Below are 21,014 nucleotides of genomic sequence, written 5' to 3' on the forward strand. Positions count from 1 at the left end.
AAGCACCGTAATAACGGTCCTGTCTGTGAGTCTGCAGCTGGTGGTCCAAGCCCCTCTCCAGGGCCTGAGCACAATTCAGTCTGGCGTTCCAGTGCATTACTGAGGCAGTGCTGCTCCCGAGGTGGTAAAGCTGGGCCCTCTTGGATGGACGTATAAGATTCCATGGAACAATTGCGAACATACAACAGGGGGATTCCTCTTAGCGCCCTGACTAACATTTATTCTTCAATCAACATCACACCAAAAAAAAACAGGTTGTTGGTCACCAAAAGAGAAAATGCTGGAAAATCTCAGCAGGTCTGGCAGCATCTGTAAGGAGAAAAAAGAGCTGACGTTTCGAACCCAGATGACCCTTTGTCAAAGCCCCATCTGAATTTGAAACGTCAGCTCTTTTCTCTCCTTACAGATGCTGCCAGACCTGCTGAGATTTTCCAGCATTTTGTCTTTTGGTTTCAGGCTAAAAGACCTAGAAAGTGGGAGATATTTATACTGCAGGGGGAGGGAATGAAAGATGAATCATAGCCACAGAAACCATAGAACATAGAACATAGAACATTACAGCGCAGTACAGGCCCTTCGGCCCTTGATGTTGCGCCAACCAGTGGTACCAATCTAAAGCCCCTCTAATCTACACTATTCCAATATCATCCATATGTATAGATGGGGAAAGGCTGCTAATGGCAGTCCATAGAGAGAATAAGAGAAGTGAATGGCCAAATGGCAGAGAAGCTGAAATCAGAGGGTAAACTGTGACAGATGAAGATGTGGGGAGGGAGGGGGAGATGGGTGGGAGAGAGGTAAAATTGAGAAAAAGGGGAAGTAAAGAGGGAGAAAAAGAGAAAAGGTAAGGAAAAAAGGGGGGATAAAATAGGGGGAAGGGGGGGAGAAAAATAAAGAAAGACAAGAAATAAAAGGTAGAGAACAGTTAAAAATGAAATAAAATGAAAACAAAGGGGTCGAGGTGGGGTAGAGCGAATCATCTGAAATTGTTGAATTCGATGTTGAGACCGGAAGGCTGTAAAGTGCCGAGCCGGAAGATGAGATGCTGTTCCTCCAGTTTGCGTTGAGCTTCACTGGAACATTGCAGCAGGCCAAGGACAGACATGTGGGCACGGGAGCAGGATCGTGTGTTAAAATGGCAGCAACGGGAAGGTCAGGGTCCTGATTGCACACAAACCGAAGGTGCTCAGCAAAGCGATCACCCTGTCTATGCTTGGTCTCTCCGATATAGAGGAGACCACATTGGGAGCAGTGAATGCAATAGACCAAATTGAAAGAGGTACAAGTGAAACGCTGCTTAACCTGGAATGAGTGTTTTGGACCTTGGATGGTGAGCATGGGAGAGGTAAAGGGGCAGGTGTTACACCTTCTGTGATTGCATGGGAAGGTGCCATGAGTGACGGGAGAGGTGTTGGATATAGTGGAGGAGTGGACTAGGTTATCCTGGAGGGAATGGTCGCTGTGGAATGCTGCCAGAGGGAGTGAAGGGGAGATGTGTTTGGTGGTGGCATCACGTTGGAGTTGGTGAAAATGGCGGAGGATTATGCTTTGCATGTGGAGGGTGGTGGGGTGAAATGTGAGATCAAGGGGGGCTCTATCCTTGTTCTGGGAGGGAGGGGAGGGGGTGAGGGCCGTGGCGCAGGAGATGGACGCTATCAAGGGCCCTGTCGATAACTGTAGGTGGGAAACCATGGTTGAGGAAAAAGGATTATCATTATTATTCGATTATTAGGTTATCGGTTATCCTTATCACACTGGTCAATATCACATTGTGGGATCCTCCTGTGCATAAATTGGCAGCCACGTTTCCGACATTGACTACAGTGATTACAATTCAAAAGTACTTCACAAAGCAGGTTAAGAGGTTTAGTGATCACGAAAGACATTTTATGAGTGGAAAATCCCCCTCCCACCCCCGTTTCCCTCCCTTCCTTCCTTCCTTCCCTCCCTTCCTTCCTTCCCCCCGCCCTTCCTTCCTCCAGTTTGTGTAGAGAAAACTCCCATGAACAGCAATGTGTTGCTGACTGGATAATCTGTAATCCCAGGTGGTCATGTGGTGGCGCAGTAGCGTCCCTCTCTACTTGTGAACCAGAAGCTCCAGGGGTCAAGTCCCACTTCAGCACATGTTTTGTTGTCCAACCAAATAAACAAAATCAAATTAACTTAGGGATAACTCAAAAGGGGAAGCTCCCTAAAAGGAGGGGAACCACCCGAACCAAAGACAAAGCGGAAAGGAAACTTAAAACATCAAATTAAAATGTGATTAACGGGGTCAAAAATACACCCCAATCCCTGCGGTGTCCAGCGGGCACGGAAGGCATCAACTGTGCCCTCAGACACTGCATGTTCCTTTTCCCCAGCCGTGAATATAACCACGGTAGAGGGGCAGACGGTCAAGTTGGATGACCCCCCCGATCACCCGCTGCCTGGACCTGTAGATGGCACACCTTGCCAGGCCCAGGAGCAGGTTCACGGGGAGGTCCTCATCCTTCAAGTCATGCTTCAGGACTTGATAGCCATGGAAGGTGTGTAATCAAACAAGTTGATTATCCTGTAAGTCCTTCCAATATGGCAGGTGCTAAGAGTGGGAGTTTCCGGATCATCCATCGTTTAGGAGGCAACAGCAAACCACTGCATCATCATGGACCAATCCAATGGAAATTCATGGTTGCCATTGTCCTCTTTGGGCATGGTACCTGACGGGGGAGGAATCTATAATAAATATTATCAGCATAATGGAGGCAGCATCACAATCACAAGGAGCTCCCCGGGATGTGTGGCTGGGACCCTTTATAACCAGCAGGTTCAAGAGATTTTAATTTCCTCCGCCTGGAATCTGCAGAGGGAAAGACCACTGCCCAGCCCCAACAGTATGTTAAAGGAGTCTCACCTTGAAAATCAAAACCAATCTGAATTGTGCTTAATTTAATTCACATCCCCTTCATTCTGTTCACGTCTGGGATGATATAATGAATGAGGTGGAGAGTATCGTGGAAGTGAATATCAATAAAGACAATCATTAGCCCAAGAAGACAAGTGCTTTTTCAGCATTGACTCTATATTGTACTTCGTTCCTACGTGCTGGCAGGTTCATTAACTCCTCCATCCAATACCTCAAATGGTCTTTGAGACTTGCTGTTGAAGTACAAGTATTCGCACACGCACACACACACACATATACTCTCTCACACACACACACTCACTCACTCACACACACACATACACTCTCACACTCACACACATTCACTCACACAAACTCACACACACGCACACACTCTCACTTACACACACATTCTCACTCTCTCACACACACACATTCTCTCACTCTCACACACTCACACATTCTCTCACTCACACACACACACTCACTCACACATACACACACTCACTCACATACACACACTCACTCACATACACACACTCTCTCACTCACATACACACACTCTCTCACTCACATACACACACTCTCTCACTCACACACACATACACTCACACATACACACACTCTCTCACTCACATACACACATTCTCTCACTCACACACACATACACTCTCACATACACACACTCTCTCACTCACATACATACACACTCTCACTCTCATACACACACACACTCTCTCACTCTCATACACACACACTCTCTCACTCTCATACACACACACTCGCCTGGAGCCCACAGGCAATCCCCAGTAAGATTTACCATCCCCTGTCTGATACTGAGTACCGGTGGTGTTGGGATATGGTCCTTGAATATATACTAATTGCCCACTTAGGGTCTCAATTGACAGTTGGATGGGAAGGCCATTCACGGGCCTTCCCACCAAAGATTTAATCAGGTCAGAGGTGGGAAGGTGGGAGGTCCGCGCTCAAAGTAAAAGTAGTGTATTTATTAGTCACAAGTAAAGCTTACATTAACACTACAATGAAGTTACAGCAAAATACCCCTAGTTGCCACACTTTGGTATCTGTTCGGATCAATGCACCTAACCAACACATATTTCAGACTGTGGGAGGAAATTGGAGCACCCGGAGGAAACCCCCGCAGACACAGGGAGAGCGTACAGACTTCACACAGACGGTGACCCAAGCTGGGAATCAAACCCGGGTCCCTGGCACTGTGAGGCAGCAGTGCTAACCACTGTGCCGCCGTGCCACCCACTCACCTCCCTCCCAGCTGATTAACTGAATCCATGCCAGCAAACTTGCCACTCGAGAGAGCACTAAATTCTAGCCTGAGTCTTTAGTGAAGTTAAATAATTGACTTTGTTCTCTGTTTGGTATGTGTCACAGTATTAATAATATAACAGTGACACAGGTGTATTAGATTATACAGGCTCAGTTGCTGTCCGTTTTATTTACACATAAAAAAAATATACAGAGGATATTAAGGGTGGGATTCGCTGGCTGCGCTCACCTGAAAACTGGAGATTCCTGCCTGATTTCAGTGGACCTTTACATGGTCAGCCCCCCTTCCGCTAGAATTCCAGTGAGGGCGGGATGGGAGAATTCCGGCCTCAGTGTTTCCTACATTACACCAATCACTACACTTTAAAAAGTACTTGATTAGCTGTGAAACACTTTGAGATGTCTGGTGCTCATGAAAAGTGCTTTATGAATGCAAGTTTTTCTATTTTGTTTCCAGGGCAGTAATCAAACATGCGTTTCATTCAAACTGACTCAACTCCTTTATATTGGAAACAAACTCCTGTTCTTCCAGATTCTCACTGCAAGTTCTGAAAGAGATTGGACTTTCTGGTGAACTATATTCTTTTCCCCGTTGAAAGTCCCTCCATTATAAGGATGCTTTTCATTGGAAGTTCGAGTATATCGCTCGAAGATGTTGTTAGTCATTAATTTTGAGCTTCAAACCAACAATGGTGCCTTAACCTTGTGACAACGATGGCGATTGTAATCTACAATTTACAATCGATCTTCAGTTGCTTAACGTTTATGGGACAAAGAGCCTTGTGAAAGCAACGGTTAATTCACAGCCACTTGTGCACACTCCATTGCTAGCGTATATTTGTCTTGTTACACACGACTTCCTAATGTTTATGACTGATCACAGAATTAACTGCTCAAAAACACACACAACCTCCTTCAGAGACGACTAATGATTAGATGTTGGAGCCAAGGCTCCAGCAGCTGAATTTAGAAAATTTGCCTCTGAGCTTTGAGTCAAGTGCTCAGAGTCTAACATAAGGACACCAGGGCTGGAGGTCTCCCGCCTCCCAGCCGCATGTTTCCCACTGGCGGGAGGTGGCAGGCCGTTTGTTAGCAGCGGAATTCTCTGGTCCCACCGCTGTCAATGGGAATTCCCATTGACATCACCCCATGCGGGCGGGAAACCCACTTGAGCGGCTGGAGAATTCCGGCCACGATTTTTATGATCAATGTGCAAGAAATGCAGATCTGTGTGGGGCGGGTTGGGGGGTGGGGGCGGGGGCGGGGGGGGGGTGGGGGGGTGGGGGGTAGTTGGAGGGGGGGAGGGGCGGCGGGGGGGGAGGGAAGGAGGGAGCAGGGTTTTGTATCGCGATGGCAAGGGTCTTGCCACCCATTGGGAGACCCTGTCTTGCCTCCTTGGGGGATGGTTTGCAGAATCACAAGTCCATCTGGCCACTTACGGCGCACCTTCTAAAAGATCAGGACCCCGAGGGCAGGAGATCCCACCCCGGCAGCCCTTTTGGCTCAGCTAGGTTCACCGGGGAGGTGTTGGCTGTTACGGGAAATACGCCCACTGGAGGCTCAAGATTGAGCAACGATGCAGACCAGAGGTAAGTGATGGCAGAGTGGGGGTTGCACATTGGCATCAAGGGCAGGGTGTGGTTGTCGGTGGGACACTGAGTGCTGTGGAGTGAGGCCAAGTGGTCCTACCCCCGCAGCCAATCTTTCTATCTTCCCGGGAGCAGGGCTAGATTCGGACCAGGGTTCACGCAATTCACAGAGGCAGCAGGCTGGTTAAACCACCAGCTGCCTCCGCTGATGGGGCATTTTTGGGCAGAACAGCATTGTAGAACCTGAAGTGTGCAGAATGGGACAGGTAAGAGGAGGCCTGAGCTTGGTGAATGTGTTTGGATAACCAGGGTACCCATTTGGATAGGATCCCAAGGCAGCTTCAGGAGAGACGATCTGCAGTGGATCCAGGCAATCTGGGAGGCTAAAATTGATTCGTGCCATGACTAACCTTTCGAAGCACTTCATGATTATGGATGTCAGAGCCACCGGACGATAGTCATTAAGGCACACTGCCTGGGTTTTCTTTGGTACAGAGATGATAGTCTCTGAAGCAAATAGGGACCTCAGATCAGTGTAAGGAGAGGTTAAAGATGTCTGCAAATAGCCGCACCAGCTGTTCTGCGCAGGATCTGAGTACTCATCCAGGTTGCATTCCATGGGTTAACTTTCAAGAAGGCTGATCTGATATCTGTGATGGTGACCTTGGATACCGATCCTTTCGCTGACCTCTTGCTCAAAATGGGCATAGAATGCGTTGAGCTCTTCGGGGAGGGTGCATTGTCGATAGTGGGGGATTCAACAATAGTAATGCTATTGAATATCTAAGGATGATGGCTAGATTCTCTCTTGTTGGAGATGGTCAATGTCTGGCACTTGTGTGGCGTGTGTGTTACTTGCCACTTGTCAACCCAAGCCTGGACATTGTCCATGTCTTGCAACATGTGAACGTGGACTGCTTCAGCATCTGAAGAGATGCGAGTAGTGCCGAACATTGTGCAATTATCAGCAAAAACATTCCCACTTCTGACCTTATGATGGAGGGAAGGTCATTGATGGAGCAGCTGATGATGTTTGGGCCGAGGATGCTACTTGATGGTCTTGAGACTGAAATGGTTGACTTCCAGCCACCACAACCATCTTTCTTTGTGCCAACCAGCAGAGGGGTTTCTGCCGATTCCTATTGTCTCCAGTTTTACTCGGGCTCCTTGATGCCATACTGGGTCAAATGCTGCCTTGATGTCCAGGGCAGTCACTCTCACTTCACTTCTGGCATTCAGCTGCTTGAACCAGGCTGTAATCAGGTCAGCAGCTGAATGATCCTGGTGGAACACAAAATGAGCATCAGTGGGCAGGTTATTGTTAAGGAAGCACCGCTTGATAGTACTGTTGATGACTTCTCCTATCACTTTACTGATGGTCAAGGGTAGACTGATGGGCAGTAATTGACTAGGTTGGATTTGTCCTGCTTTTTGTATGCAAGGAATAACAGGGCAATTTTCCACATTTCTGGGTAAATGCCAGTGTTGTGGGTGTACTGGAACAGCTTGACTGTCAAAGAGCTGTCCAACTAACAAGGAACTGTCAAGCTGTCAAGGAGATGTTAAGGAGCTTTCCAGTTGTCAAACCTGTCAAGACTATCCAGTAAGTGTCAAAGTTGTCAAGGAACTCTCCAAGGATACTAGGTGACTTGATATGTAGGGTGTAAGGGCAAAGAGCGGTGGGTGGGGGCAAGAGTTGGCATGCGTTAGCACTAAGTGGAGAATGGGGGAAATGGTGTTGATAAGGGGCACTAAGGTGGTATGGGGGCATGGGGTCAAATGGGGGGATCTGAGTTGGCTGCGGGATTTGGGGGTCATGGCAGGACAGATGGGGAGTATGGGGGGGCAGGTGGGGGGCATGGGTTTGCATAGGTCGGCGTAGATCAGGCATGCGGAGTGTGAAGAGGTGAGGGCTGAATATCTTCAGATAGATTCTTGATAAGCAAGGGGTGAAAGATTACGAGGATAGGACCTGGGTGGGATTGTTGTCGGTGCAGGCTGGATGGGCCGAATGGTCTCCTTCTGCGCTGTAGGGATTCTATTCTATAATTCATTCTATAATTTGCACGTTCGTGTGTTCATTTCCCCTCCCCTCACTGGCTGAAAATTCAATTTGTGAGTCGACATTTTTAAAGGTTGGGTTTGCTGAGCCGAGAATTCTCCCAGTTCAGCCAACCCGAGCCGGGGGCATAAATCTGGGCCTTCGTTTCCAGCGAAGATTTTCGGATAGCAGTCAGGGTCAGTATGTGCAACTGACGGATCCCTCTCAATGCCCCCTGGGCCTGGGGAGTCAGTTGTTGGCAATTCACCTGCATCCTTCTTGGGTAACCTAGATACGGACAAGGGACCAAACGTGGCAGTGCACCAGCAGGTGCATTTACCATTGTTGCTGTGATTTATTTTTGTCCAGTGTTGCAAGTGATTCAGTGGGGGAAGTAGTCACCTGATTGCCAGTTGCTTCTGAAGGCACTCCAGCGAACTCACCGTATCGGACTGGCCCAGTGCACTGCCCAAAACTACTGCTGACAAGTATTTGTAAACAACTGCTTTTAAAAGTAAGTTACAAGTGCTTTTGAAGGACAGATAAAAATGTGCAAATTTTGTTACTTCTTTTTGCATGCGGTAAGCAGAAGGAAATGATACACTGACTGAACATGTTTTCCCCCAGGCCTCTTTATGGGAACTTTTGAGAGAATTGGTCCATGGCCATTTTATTCATAATCTGGAAAGACAGGTTGCATGGATTGGAGGCAAGAATATTGTCCATGCCATCTGCTTGGCAAGGCATCAGAAAAAAATAATCGATACATATAAATTGAATACTTTTCCCTTTAAGCCTTTTTTTTAGAAACATGTTATTGCTGAATGATTACAGCACAGAAGGAGACGATTCGGCCCTATGTGTCCATGCCTGATCTTCTGCTACAGCAAGTCAGCTAGTCCCACATTCCCCCCGCCCTTTCCCATAGCACTCCATATTTTTTTCTTGTTGGATAATTATCCAATTCCCTTTCAAAAGCCACGATTGAAGTTGCCTCCAGCGCACTCTCTTGGGTGAGTGTCTGTGCGGAATCTGCACATTTCCCCGTGTCTGTGTGGGTTTCCTCCGGGTGCTCTGATTTCCTCCCACAGTCTGAAAGACGTGCTGGTTAGATGCATTGGCCATGCTAAATTCTCCCTCAGTGTAACCTGAACAGGCGCCGGAGTGTGGCAACTTGGGGATTTTCACAGTAACTTCATTGCAGTGTTAATGTAAGCCTACTTGTGACAATAATAAATAAACTTTGAAACTTTTAACTCTGGCAGTGCATTCCAAATCCTAACCACACGCCGTGTAAAACCTTTTTCCTTGTGTCACCTCTGCTTCTTTTCCCAATCCCCTTAGATCAGTATCCTCTGGTTCTCCAGCCTCCTGCCAATGGGAACGGTTCCTCTATTGCTACCTGTCTGTACTTGTCTTGATTTTGACCAACTCTGTCAAACCTCCTCTTAAACCTCTGTAGGAAGAAAAAATATACTGCTTTTCTTTCCCTCAATCCAGTCCACTGCCTTCACTTTCTTTTCTTTGCTGATCTGACAAAATTCATCCCCATTCATTAATCCTCCTTCTCAACCCTTCCTTTTTCTTTCCTCAATCCTTAAATTTTAACATAAAAGCAAAATATTGCAGATGCTGGAATCTGAAACGGAAACAGAAACTGCTGGAAAGACTCAGCAGGTCTGACAGCATCTGTGGACAGCGAGTAGAGCCAACGTTTTGAGTCTGGGTGACCCTTGGTCAGAGCTCTCCAGGTCTTCAGCTCTGACTGAGGAAAATGTGGGTGGTCTGATTAGTAAGTTTGCGGATGACACGAAGATTGGTGGAGTTGCTGGGATTGTCAGAGGATAGAAAAGGATATAGATAGATTGGAGACTTGGGCACAGAAATGGCAGATGGAGTTTAATCCGGACAAATGCGAGGTGATGCATTTTGGAGGATCAAATTTAGGTGTGAATTATACTGTAAATGGCAGAACCCTTTGGAACAGTAACATCCAGAGGGATCTGGGCATTGCAGGTCTACAGTTCCCTAAAAGTGGCAACACTGAATCACCAAGGTGGTTCAGAAGGAATATGGCATGCTTGCCTTCATTGGCTGGGGCATTGAGCACAAGAGTTGGCAAATCATGATGCAGCTATACAAAACCTTAGTTCGGCTTCACTTGGAGTATTGCGTGCAGTTCTGGTCACACACTACCAAAAGAACATGGAAGCTTTGGAGAAAGTGCAAAGAAGGTTCACCAGGGTGTTGCCTGGTCTTGAGGGTATTGGCTCTGAGGCGAGGTTGAATAAACTAGGATTGTTTTCACTGGAGAGACAGAGGCTGAGCGGAGACCTGATAGAGGTCTACAACATTATGAGAGACATAGACAAGGTAAATAGTCACAGGCTTTTTCCCAGGGTGCAAGTGTCAATTACAAGGGGCACAGGTTCAAGGTGAGAGGGGGAAAGTTTAAGGGAGATGTGCGGGGACGTTTTTCATGCAGAGAGTGGTGGGTATCTGGAACGTGCTGCCAGAGGAAGTGGTGGAAGCAGGCACATTAGCAACTTTTAAGAGGCATCTGGATGGGTACATGAATAGGGAGGGAATAGGGGGATACAGATACGGTAAAGGCAGAAGATTGTTTTTAGTTTATTTAGGGCATCATGATCAGTACAGGCTTGGAGGGCTGAAGGGCCTGTTCCTGTGCTGTATTTTTCTTTGTTCTTTGTTCTTAGTGGAAGTTCAGGACTGAGTTGTCACTATCTTAAAAAAAAGGAAGACTTTCCAAAGAGTTTGTGTTATTTTCACCACAAGGAACTCATGTGCATCAATTTCTATAACATGCTGAATATATTTAAACAAACAAGTAAGTTTTTCCCCGGGTGTCTAAATGTGATGCCACAGCAAAACTTTAATTGAGCACTGATGGATGCTAAATTGGCAACGTTACTGGAGAAGTTTACGTGTGTGATTATTGTCAGAACTTTAACTCGCACACTGGTGCAGTAATGTTGCTGCTTTGAGGTTGAGTTGAGATGTTTTTGAAGTAAAGTTAAGAGAACGTTACTCTACGACTGACTCTTGTTCGATGCCAAGCACAGTCTGCAAAGTGGGAGAGTGTTGGCTTTTTCAGTCAAATCTTAGAAGCATAAAATCCCTACAATGCAGAAGGAGGCCATTTGGCCCATCGAGTCTGCACCGACTATCCGATTGAGCATCTTATTCAGGCCTATCCCCGTAACACCCACACATTTACCAATCCCCCTAACCTAGGCATCTTGGGACACTAAGGGCCAATTTAGCATGGCCAATCCACCTAACCTACACATCTTTGGAATGTGGGAGGAAACCGGAGCACCCGAAGCACAAGATACGGGGAGGACATACAAACTCCACACAGTCACTCAAAGCTGGAATTGAACCCGGGTCCCTGGCACTGTGAGTCAGCAGTGCTAGCCACTCTGCCACCGTGCCGTCCACTGTGCTGCCTCATTCAAAAGATAACGTTTCCAATAGTGCAGCACTCCCTCAGTACTGCACTGGCGTTGCAGCCTAGGTGCCAAGTGGCCACCTTTATGTGAGAGCCAAGGCAGTGATTTTTAACCCCGGGAACACACTCATCTGTGCCCCGATCTCATCTTTACTCAGTATTCAATTGCGAATGCTTTGCGGTAAATGGCACTATGAGTGACAACAGCAACCCAGCGTGATTTCCATAGATGCTGAGACTATATCTGCCCTCACTGCCATTCCTGTCGACCCAGAATAAACCAAAGGCCAAACCTGGGTCATTCCCGGTCTAAGTGGCTAAATCTTACAACATGCAAGATATTTATGAAGTGAGCCGTGATTTGAACCCTGTAAATAAGATTCTCCTGCTTTTTATATTGATCTCACTGAAATGATCTTTTTTTGTTTCCCTTTGCTTCTTAGATGGATTGGTGAGATTACATCCTCAAATAACCTATTGCCAGACAATGAGAATCACAATGTTTCGAACTAATGAAGAACAACCTCCTGAGTTGTCTTTGTATTTGGTGTTAGTGGTAAAAATGGCTGATCCAGACTTTCATCTTTACAACACAGAATCATTCAGCACAGAAGGAGGCCATTTGGTCCATTTTTTTCTACCCCACCAGTTTAAATCCAGCGTTGATGGGTTACCAGCAATGCTATTCTTCTAGAAATTGTTGCAATTTATTTTTGTCGTTTAATGGATTTTAAAAATGTAGATTATTGGGTGTTCCTACAATTAAGGAATGCACCTCTTGTCTATATTAGGGTCAATGTATGTCCCTAATCATGGGCTTTATTAAAGCAGGTCAGAACTTTCCATTCTGGAGACTGGTCCAGAGGTCCATAAAGTCCAATGGTTGGCAGGAAAGTTGGTGTGATTCCCGCTGGGCGGTGGGGTGGGTGAACACGTGCGATCTTTCCTTTAAATATGGCGTCAGGACTTTTGGCCCTTGAGGTAATGACAGGGCAGGCGACTTCCTGCTTGCCCCTCCACAGGATTGGCTGAGCTCCTCGTTGAGACATACATTCACTCAGTCCAGGGGAGGGGCTCTGCACTGCTCCTCCAGAGTCCTTGCAACTGCAGCTAGAACCGGGAAATCTGGCAGAAGTGAGCAATCACATGTCGCAGCAAACAAGGGCTCTTCTTTCGTAGCCTTTTGTTAATCTAAGTTTAAGTTTAAGTTTATTTATTAGTGCCACAAGTAGTTACTGTGAAAATCCCCTAGTCGCCACACTCCGGCGTCTGTTTGGGTACACTGAGGGAGAATTTAGCATGGCCAATGCACCTAATCACATGTCTTTTCAGACTGTGGGAGGAAACTGGAGCACCCGGAGGAAACCCACGCAGATACGGGGAGAACGTGCATACTTTGCACAGACAGTGACCCAAGCCAGGAATCGAACCTGGGTCCCTGGCGCAGTGAGGTAGCAGTGCCATCCACCGTGCCACCCATCTCTAAATAAGAGCAGCGCGAGTGATGCATCCATGGTCGGGCTAATACTCACTGTTGCAATGGTCAATGCTTGCCAGCCACTTGAAATAATCGGGACCCCGTTGTCGCTTGCTGCTCAGGCGCTGCTCTTCCTGGCCCTGTGCCAACTGGCTGCGTGTGGGTCCTCCATCTCCTCATCGGAATGAGAGCCATTCCCAAGGCAGGATTGCCTGCAGGCTGCATCATTAACCCCTCAGTGGATATGTGAGCAAATTGAAGTGATTTTAGTCACTAAATTTTAAGCATGTCCTTGATAGGTTTCTCTCAATTTCAAAGCCAGCAGGAAGTCAAACGGCCTCCATCAAGAAATGTCATCCCCACCCCAGCTCTTCCAAGTAAAGGACATTCCAAGGTGGGTGGGGCCCATTCATACGTGAATGCACATAGAGACATTGCTCTTTGACTAGGGTAATGAGAACCATATGCTTTTCTGCTTGTCTCCACTACCCTCGGGACTCTGGAAAGAGAGAGAGAGAGACCATTGACTTGGCAGTATAGAAAGACTAACCACAAGACCATTGACTTGGCAGTATAGAAAGACTAACCCTTGTTAGCCATGACCATTCACGTGGAAGGATGGATGTTTGGAGTCATGGATTGGTTGCTCTCCACCAGCCGTGGCAGCATTCCACCTCCCTCCGTCCCTTCATCCCAGCCTCTGACTGAAGCTGATGGAGAACGAACAGCAACTCCATACTTTGCTGGGACCTCAATGTTCTGAGACCCATGAGTTGTGAACAAACTTGCTGCAATGCGGGCTTCACCTCAGAGAGGACAGCATAAGATCTTCGATGTCCAGTTGCCTCATAAGTGTTAGGGGGTCACTTTAGTCGGCCATTTGTGCTAACCTTGCACTCCCACCAGCCGAAAAGTACCCCTCCCACCTTGGGGGAGCTCACTGACCGAGTAATTGCGCGGTCAAGATCCGTTTGGAGAAATGGTGCGCCACATGATTCAAACACACCTCACTCTGCCCCCTCCATCACCCACCAACTTCCATCCATCACCCCTGACCCAGCCAATATCACCATTCCCCTCCCCTCTGTCACTCTTGAACCTCCCCCGTTACCCTGAACCCTATCAACACCTACCTCTGCATGCCTTTCCTCCTCTCAGAGCCAATACCCTCTACTACTCCTCCCCTTGCCCCCTCCTGTTTTCTGAGCCATCTGTCTTGTACCCCCCTGCGACTAACCTGATGAGACCTTCACCCACCAGACTCCCACCCTGAAGCTGCCACTCCTCCCTCTGACTGTGACTGTTCCCTCCTGTCACCAGAGCCCTGAGTTGCCCCCTGCCACCCAGACTCACTGTCGACACCACTGACCTCACCCTTTAAGGTGCTCCCACCCACATCACCCTATCCCCCATCCCTTCCCTGGACACACCAAGCCCCCCCCCCTCCCCCACCCCTCCCCAGAAACTTACATCCTTTGTCCAGCCATGACGGAGAGGCGATGGCCTAGTGCTATTTTCGCTAGACTATTAATCCAGAAACTCAACTCATGTTCTGGGGACCCAGATTTGAATCCCACCACGACCGATGGTGGAATTTGAATTCAATAAAAAAAATCTGGAATTAAGAATCTACTGATGACCATGAAACCATTGTTGATTGTCGGAAAAACCCATCAGGTTCACTAATGTCCTTTAGGGAAGGAAATCTGCCGTCCTTACCTGGTCTGGTCTACATGTGACTCCAGACCCACAGCAATGTGGTTGACTCTCAAATGCCCTCGGGCAACTAAGGGTCGTCAATAAATGTTGGCCAGCCAGCGATGCCCCATGTCCCACGAATGAATAAAAAATAAACTCCACTCTACTTCCCCAGACATCCTAGCCTTTGCCTGCCTCCCTTCTCCAGCCTTGGCTCAGCGTTTGCTAAAGACTCTCAGGTGAAGTTGTGTGAGGCCCCCAGAATGAGAATGCAATGTCTATGGACCTCAAAGACTTTGATGAAGTGAAGCTCATCATGTGCACCTATATACAGTTGAAGACAGACAGTTCTGATTATTTGTGGGTGGGGCACTTAATTTGGAGGGGGGGAACGTTATTCCAGCAAATTGGCCTTTTAGTGAGAATTCATGAGATGCAAGTGTTTGATTTGATTTGATTTGATTTATTATTGTCACGTGTATTGGGATACAGTGAAAAGTATTGTTTCTTGCACACTACACAGACAAAGCATACCATTCATGGAGAAGGAAAGAGAGAGTGCCGAATCTAATGTTACAGTCATAGCTAGGGTGTAGAGGAAGATCAACTTAATGAGAGGTAGGTCCATTCAAAAGTCTGATGGCAGCAGGGAAGAAGCTGTTCTTGAGTCGGTTGGTACATGTCCTCAGAATTTTGTATCTTTTTCCCAATGGGAGAAGGTGGAAGAGAGAATGTCCAGGGTGTGTGAGGTCCATAATTATGCTGGCTCATTTGCCGAGGCAGTGGGAAGTGTAGACAGAGTCAATGGATGGGAGGCTGGTTTGCGCGATGGATTGGGCTACATTCATGACCTTTTGTAGTTTCTTGTGGTCTTGGGCAGAGCAGAAGCCATACCAAGCTGTGATACAACCAGAAAGAATGCTTTGTATGGTGCATCTGTAAAAGTTGGTGAGAGTCGTAGCTGCCATGCCAAATTTCCTTAGTCTTCTGAGAAAGTAGAGGAGTTGATGGGCTTTCTTAAATGTGGTGCCCGATATAGATCAGCGGGAAACCTGGCCCGCCTTAAACCTGCCATCATGCCAAATTCCGTCCTCCAGCCTGACACGATTTCGGCATCAGTGGGAGCAGAAAATTCCACTCATTGCATCTGAGGTAATTACATTGAAATCAAGATGGTTTAACCTATATGAGAAGGTAATTGCGGTATATTACAGTGCATTAAAATCCCAAATTATCTTGAAATATTTTCAAATGAATTGAGGATAATAAGGGATGCATTGGTGACATAAATAAGGGAGGGAGATTAAGATATGCCTTTAATTATAAAAAGGTAATTATTTTCAATTCTTGTCTCCATTTACAAAAACAAACTACAAAGTAAGCTGATTACACTAAACCAATTGTAATAAATTACAGCACATGTTGGAAATAAGAATCGTAATGTGAAATCAAAATGATAAGACATTGACATTGAATCCCTACAGTGCAGAAGGAGGCCGATGGTGACGGGAGGAGTCTGAAGAACGTCTTACTCAGGCCCACCCCCACTTTATCCCCATAACCTCTCGCATTTATCATGGCCAATCCCCCTAACCTGCACATCTTGGGACATTAAGGGGGTGATTTTACGGCCTCGCTCGCCCAAAAACCGTAAAATCCCACCCGAGGCCAACAGACCTTCCCATGCTCCGTCCCTCGCCCGCTCCCATTCCCGTGATGGGCGGGCGGGCCATTAAAATTCCAACCAATGGGGCAATTTATAGCAGGGCCAATACACCTAAACCTGCACACCTTTGAACTGTGGAAAGAAACTGGAGCACCCGGAGGAAACCCACACAGACACAGGAAGAACGTGCAAACTCCACAACAGACAGTCACCTGAGGCTGGAATCGAACCCGGGCCCCTGCAGCTGTGAGGCAGCGGTGCTAACCAATGTGTCTCTTTTAGTGATATTCAAGAAACTAATGGTCACTTGCTGACATATGAGCAGGTTACAGGGCTAGAATCTCCAGATGATTCAGGAAAAATAAACTGGTTTAATTCAGTGGGAGAAACAGAAAGGTTTTGCATACCTTATTATGAATGTGCAGATTAGGTGGAAGCAGGACTGTTGGCAATGTTCAAGGGGTATCTTGATAGACACATGAACGGGAGGTGAACAGGCTTGGTGGGCTGAAGGGCCTGTTCCTGGGCTGTATTGTTCTTTGTTCTTTGAATGTTAAAGCAAATATTATTTATTAATGGTATTCAAAGACAATTCCAATCTACACATCAATGTAAAAAAAATGCAGTCCGGGACCCTGCATGTGTTGGCTAATCAAATTGCAAGTTGATTAAACTGTTTGATGTCTACTTGGGCTCTTGGACATCAGGAGAAAGCCATTTACTCTCTGAATGGTGCGAAGAAGGTTCCTTTTATGTGATTCCCTGAAAAAGAAAATCTGTTGCAGCCACTCAAGTTAATGGCCCAGAATTTCCTGGATCTCCCCAGTGCGGAAATTCTGCAAGAAATTATATTGAGTAATGTGTGAAACTAATGCCCAAATTATGTGGGTACGCATGGCAAAACATTTTTTTAAATGGCATAAGAGATACCTAAATATCACACCAATAACAGGTATGATCAGAAGTGGATTGCTGTCTTCTGCCATGATGGCTCACTCTCCTTGCCTCTGTTGGTTTTTCTCCTACCCCTCTTCTTTTTCCATTACCACACGGTCAAAGGTACGCTTTTTGGAAAGCACCCTTCCAGCTGTTTAGTTCTGAGTGAATGGGGTTTAAGGGTAAATCTTTGGCTACTCATTAATCTTGCAAATCCAGGAAGCCCGCGTGGGCTGGGTCTTTTACTTTGGTGGGTGGGTGGGTAGAGTGGGGCCGCGTGAATGAACGACAAAGGATTTCAGTGGACGTATCCCTGACACAGCACAAATGATGAGGTCACAGCATTGTCAGCGGTGGCTCAGTTGGTGGCACCCCAACCTTTGAATCTCTGGGTTCAAGTCCCACTCCCGGGCATAAAAGATGTGTATGGGTAATGAACACCCATACCCATGTTGTACAACTGCACCTTCTTAACCTTTCTAACCGCTACATTTTGGTGCTCCCCCAACATTCACAGCTAAGGTGGAGGTGGCCTGCTGACTGCTACACCCTGTTGTCTGCGATGACCTTGGCGAGCATTCTCTGGGGTTGGGGGGAAGGGGGTGATACCTGAAGGGTCCCGACCCAATTTCGGGGTCCTGCTGTGTGACATCTGTACCCACCTTGGTTTGTGGAGATGAGGGGATCACAGGAAGAGGAGATTCAAATGGGCCAGGCACTCTCAGAGTCACCTGCTTGTCCGCTTCCCTATGTGTGTGTGAGGACCTCTGGCTGCCGCCTTGAGGAGAAGGGGCAGCTGGAGTGTGAGGAAGATGCCCTCTTTCCCCCCTGCCATTGACAGTAATGGATGCTGGAAGTGCCTCAGCGATGGAGTGCAGCTCTTGCAGCAGTGCCGGATCAATGCCCTGGACCAAGGTGGCCATGGCGTCGCCATCCTACTAGCGGTGACTTCAATGCAATGGTATGCTGGTGCTATCACTTCGGACTGAAGGCGGACACACTCCTCCATCATGCCTAGCTATCTAAGGAGTGCAGCATACATCCCTTCCTGATGTTCCCGAGCACAGTGTGTGGCATGGTGGTTAGCATTGCTGCCTCACAGCATTAGGCAACCAGATTCAATTCCTACCCCAGGTGACTGTGTGGAGTTTGCACGTTCTCCCTGTGCCTGCATGGGTTTCCTCCGGGTACTCCAGTTTCCTCCCACACTCCAAACATGTGCAGGTTAGGTGGATTGGCCATGCTAAATTGCCCCTTAGTGTCCCAGGATGTGTAGGTTAGATGGATTATCCATGGTAAGTGTGTGGGGTTTTATGGATAGGGTGGGGGAAAAGGGCTTAGGTACTTTGTCAGAGGGTTGGGGCAGGCTGGATGGGCCGAATTCTCTCTGATTCTGTGAGCTTGTCTTTGCGACTCCAACAACTGAATCATGACCAAGTCCAGAGGCTTGTCATCTGACTGGGACTCAGCAGATTCCCGGCCTCCAGTTGTCCTCCGAGTGTCAGCACCCTGGAGTGTCCCTGCCTCCGTCTGCTGTGGATCAGGCAGTGCACTGTGCGAACCAGATCGTGACCCCGAGGCTACTCAAGAACTAGGTCCCACTGAGGTGTGTGTCTCTGTGTTGGTGGAGGATGTGGGTGAGCACTGTGATGGGGTTTCCATAAGGGTGTCCTCAGGTTCTTCTTCCAAGGTGCCTTTGGTGCTTGAGTAGAGGGCCTGGTTTGAGGATGCCCTCAAATTTTTCCCAAATGTGCCTGTGTAAGACAGTTAATTAATTCATTGCAGGGGAATGTGAGACAGGAGACGTCATTCACAGTGTGGATGTCCGATGGATGTTGCCATGTAGGATCCTCACTCGGTTGAGTGCTGCTGACCTCCCGGTCGCACAGGAACGGTCAACACTCTCGTTGATCAATTGGATCATTCCATTCTCCAGATCAGTCAGGACCTGCTGTTCGAGCATTCCACCCCCTGTTTGGGATCCTTCCCTCTTGTTATGAATCAGCTTACATAGAAACTAGAAGCAGGAGTTGGCCATTTGGCCCTTCGAGCCTGCTCCACCATTCATCTTGATCATCAAGTTCAATATCCTGATCTGCCCTTCTCCCACATCCCTTGATCCCTTTAGCCCCAAGAGCTCTATCTAATTTCTTCTTGAAATCAGACAACGTTTTGGCCTCAAGTACATTCTTCAGTAGTGAATTACACACACTCACCACCCTCTGGGTGAAGAAATTTCTCCTCACCTCAGTTCTAAAAGGTTTACCCCTTATCCTCAAACTATGACCCCTAGTTCTGAACTCCCCAACCATTGGGAACATTCTTTCTGAATCTACCCTGTCTATGAGATCCCCTCTCACTCTTCTAAACTCCTGTAAATATAATCCTAACCGACTTAGTCTCTCCTCATATGACAGACCTGCCATCCCAGGAATCAGCCTGGTAAACCTTCACTGCATTCCTTCTATAGCAAAGACATCCTTTGTCAGATAAGGACATGAAAACTGCACGCAGTACTCCAGGTGTGGCCTCACCAATGCCCTATCCCTACACTGAAATCCTCTCGCTATGAAAGCTAACATAACATTTGCTTTCTTTATTGCCTGTTATACCTGCACGCTTACTTTCAGCGACTGATGCCCGAGGACACCAAAGTCTCGCTGAGTCTCCACCTTTCTCAATTTACATCCATTCAAGTAACTATCTGTCTTCCTATTATTGCTACCAAAGTGGATAACCTCACATTTAGTTTGACCTAGGAAGACAGATGGAGAGAATGTAAGCAAGATGCTTTCCAGAGCAGGATGCCCAGGATGTGTGGCTGGTGAGTGATGCCATGGGTCGTATGAGAAGATGATCTCCAGAGGAGATGAAGGTGTGTGTCAGAGATTGAACAAGCAGTGAGGGAGATCCCTGTGGGTGTGTGATGGGTTTGTGAGTGTGTGAGTTCAGAGTGACAAGAGTGTGACTTACCCTGGTGGAATAGAGGAGATGATCCATCCAGTTCCTGCACTGGGTGCTTGTCCCCTCTTGTAGGGTGTTGGCACTCACCATCACTGCCACTGCCTTCTGTGCTTAATTGGTCACCTTGGATAAGGTTCTTCGCCCAGAGGCGGGTTAGAGAACTTAGCAGTGGGCCTCCACTGTGGCCAGTAGGTGCTTGGGAGAGGTGTCACAGAATACTCGCCATATACCTGGCCAGTGCTCCCTGCTTGTACACTCATGCCAACACCAGAATGCCGGCCGATACAGGTTGCACCAGAAGTCTGCGCATGTGCTGCAGTTGCCTCCTTGGATGCAAAATGGTAGTCATTGTGCCGAAAACCAGGTGCTGGGCCAAATTTCATGGTGTAACTCTTTAATATTTGTCATTATTATCAGCTTCGTTTATTCATGAATACATAAAAACACATTGAGAAATATGAAATGACTTCCTCACAGTTCAAATCTGGCCCCCCTAGGAGTATGAACGAGGAAACATAATTCATTGATATTAAAATGCTGGACTGAATTCCCCATGGTAAAGGTAAAACACTGCGGATGCTGGAATCTGAGACAAAAACAGAAAATGCTGGAAAATCTCAGCAGGTCTGACAGCATCTGTGGAGAGCAACGTTGGCTCCATTCCCTCTCCACAGGTACTGTCAGACCTGCTGAGGTTTTCCAGTATTTCCTGTTCATAATCCTCATGATCTTTCTGAGTCAGGGTTTTGTAGATGCAAAGACTGTTTCTTACTTTACCAATTGTTAGCAATGTATGAATCGGTGGACCAATAAGGACTAAAGTCCATCTCGATAGGCCCTCGCCCTTCTAGTAGTTCCATGATAAATCCAATCACAGCGCTTCATCTCTGTCAGTGAGTTTACGATGGAGAGGGGCATGAGGTGAGGAAAAACCCCATTAAGGGAAAGCTTTGGGAGTCAAGAATCCAAACTCACCTGTTCCCCT

General features: G+C 47.3%; 1 protein-coding gene across 1 annotated transcript in view; it reads left to right on the forward strand.

Annotated features, from left to right (window-relative positions):
- LOC144504789 (proton-coupled folate transporter) overlaps positions 1-12,131 on the forward strand; it is a 93,518-nt gene extending 81,387 nt beyond the window's left edge. Inside the window, exon 7 of the mRNA XM_078230530.1 lies at positions 11,732-12,131. Coding sequence (XP_078086656.1) covers positions 11,732-11,801 — 70 coding nt within the window. The 3' untranslated portion in view covers positions 11,802-12,131. The remainder of the gene's footprint in view (positions 1-11,731) is intronic.
- The last annotated feature ends 8,883 nt before the right edge of the window (positions 12,132-21,014 follow it).

The sequence above is a fragment of the Mustelus asterias genome, chromosome 15, assembly GCF_964213995.1.
Source record: "Mustelus asterias chromosome 15, sMusAst1.hap1.1, whole genome shotgun sequence".
NCBI lineage: Eukaryota > Metazoa > Chordata > Chondrichthyes > Carcharhiniformes > Triakidae > Mustelus > Mustelus asterias.